This window comes from Condylura cristata, unplaced genomic scaffold (genome assembly GCF_000260355.1).
Source record: "Condylura cristata isolate star-nosed mole 26May11 unplaced genomic scaffold, ConCri1.0 scaffold00006, whole genome shotgun sequence".
NCBI classification, from domain to species: domain Eukaryota; kingdom Metazoa; phylum Chordata; class Mammalia; order Eulipotyphla; family Talpidae; genus Condylura; species Condylura cristata.
In genome coordinates this window covers 45,386,022-45,388,381 of record NW_004567107.1, presented here as the reverse complement: position 1 = coordinate 45,388,381, position 2,360 = coordinate 45,386,022, and the positions used below count along the sequence as shown (strand labels likewise).

At 35.5% G+C, this 2,360-nt stretch overlaps 1 protein-coding gene across 3 annotated transcripts in view; it reads left to right on the top strand.

The window, feature by feature from the left end:
* PTPRD (protein tyrosine phosphatase, receptor type, D) overlaps window positions 1-2,360 on the top strand; it is a 1,952,036-nt gene that overhangs the window by 1,768,641 nt on the left and 181,035 nt on the right. For all 3 annotated transcript variants that reach the window (XM_012721366.1, XM_004677659.2, XM_004677657.2), the window contains 2 exons: window positions 453-461; window positions 1,199-1,216. In XM_012721366.1, coding sequence (XP_012576820.1) covers window positions 453-461; window positions 1,199-1,216 — 27 coding nt within the window. The remainder of the gene's footprint in view (window positions 1-452; window positions 462-1,198; window positions 1,217-2,360) is intronic.

Genomic DNA, 2,360 nt, shown 5'->3' with positions numbered 1-2,360 from the left:
CCCTTGCATTGCCCTTTTCTCCCTCTCCCATTCCCACCCCAAGTCTACTCCTTTGCTCTCTTTAGATTAAAAATAGATAATTCTAAATCTCTAATGTTCTAGTCTGTCCCTAGGTAATTTCACAGGGACATATATTAATAAGTTGTTTACTTTGACATTGGTAGTAATATTAATATAGAATTCTAAGTTTTTTAGCTGCTTGTCTTCCCAGAATTCTCAGCTTTTGACCTGTCCTGTGATGTTAAAGCGTCTTGTTAACTGCCTCTTTTGCTTGTTGTCAGCCGAATTGTATAGATTAGCATTCTGTTATTGTAAATAAAGGATTAATGATTCACATGTAACATAGATGATTTAGTATATAAAGCTTTAACTCTGAAAACTTTGTACCAAATTATAAGGAATATAATAATATTTTTATGCTGTCTTTCTTCTCTCCGTATTTAAATCTCCAGAATCCATTGGTAAGTGCTTAGTTCTGAAGCGCACTTCACCCTCCCCACTAATTTCCATATTCAGATAATGATTACTATTATTATTATTATTATTATTATTATTAATAAAATGCATGGCATGCATTTTACTAACTGTGAGTGTAGACACCAGATCTCCGTAGTGGCGCGCACATGCACACATCTACAGAATTGGTATCATAAGAACACTGTGTAGAAAAATAAACTAGTCCACAAGTTCTGTCTCACAAATGTAGCATAGTGAGTAGCCTAAGTTAGCCAGTCAACCGTGTTTGTTTCTGGTCATTAGTATCTCCAATAACAGTATATATATAGATAAATCTATCTATCTATATATATAGATATATACTTAAATAGATTAGCCAGTATTTTTCCTAAACAATGTTTTTCAAAATATTGTGTAGTTCATTTTTTAAGACTATGAGGCATATAAGATACATTTCTAACCCTGTATGACCCCAGACCTAAGAACTCAGTTGCTTTCTCTGAGAAAGGCAATGCTGCCTCCTGTGGTCTTTACCCTCAGTGGTATAATGCAACTTGCTTTTATGATCTATTAATACTATCTAATATATTCCTGTTTTACCAATAGAGTAATTCAAGTTTCTTTTAAGACCTTATTTAATTCTGTAAATCTAATTTAATTCTTCTCCCCAGCCCTAGCCTCCTTCTTCTCGTACTAATGCTTCTTCTTTCTAATCTTATTTGCATTCATATTATCCACCCAGGTGGTACACCAATAAGAGGTAAGAGTGCTGAACTAACGTTCACAGAATGATCTTACTCATTCTTTCTGTCCTCTCATCATTCTCATCTTTGTCCTGTTTTCGAATCATTCCAATAATGTCCACCAACTTTAGTTTTTCCCTTTGTACCATTTGGTTATGATCAGTGACTCACATATTGTGACCTTTTCTTTCCTTTTTCTTTTCTCTTTGTTTTGTTCATTTCTTTCTTTTTGAAAATGATACTTTAAGTTGTGATATGCTTCAAAGAAAGCATATCCAGGTCTCTGGACCACAGACCAGTCACAGCGTACCATCTGTCCCTCTTTTTTTCCTTTTCTTCTTCTTCCTTTTTCCTGTTTTTATTTTTTCTTCTTTTTCCTTTTTTTTTTTTTTTTTGTCCAACTGGAGAAAAAAAAAAAAGATCATTTTTTTTCTTCCTTAGCTGTTCTTGTTCTGGACCAAAGCCAAGATGGTCTGGAGAACAGTGGGAGACATGCAGAGGACAGCCCGGACCATCCGCTTTTTGTCTTTATCTTTCAAAAGGTTTTTGCTTTTGGTCTTCAATTCTTTTTTCTCTTAATGTCTTAAAAGTCAAAGAAATGACTCCCCTTTCCACCTGATTCCACTCGCCTACAACCTGACAGCAATGCTTTTTTCCCCCCACTTCTTTTTTTCTTGGATTACTCGCCTCTGGATTTTTGGATCTTCTGTCCTTCAGGCTCTGGAAACCAAAGGTGCTCAGTGTTCTTGGTGGTGTGTGCTATTGCTGGTTTTTCAGACTTTGACTCAAATGTTCATTACTTTTATAATTCTTGTTTTGTATTTTTCTTGGGGTTTTGTGACACCACACTGCTAATCCCACTGGTGGATTTTGATGGGTGTCTTAGGGGATCCGATCCGAGGTCCTCAAGCAGTGGTTGGTTGGCTCTTCCTTGCTGGCGTAGGCCGTGCTTTTTAACTTTTTTAAAACCTTCTAATTCAAATGCTCTTTGTTTTTCAGCAAATGTAATAAATGATTGTAAGTCGTGGCAAACTGTCTTTCTTTTCTTAAAAATCTGCATGTCTTAAGGGAGTTTTGGTTCTTTCAGTAATATTTTCCTAACATATAATGACTAATTTTCACTTTTTTTGCTTTGTGCAGCCTTTTTGTACTCGCTGCGTA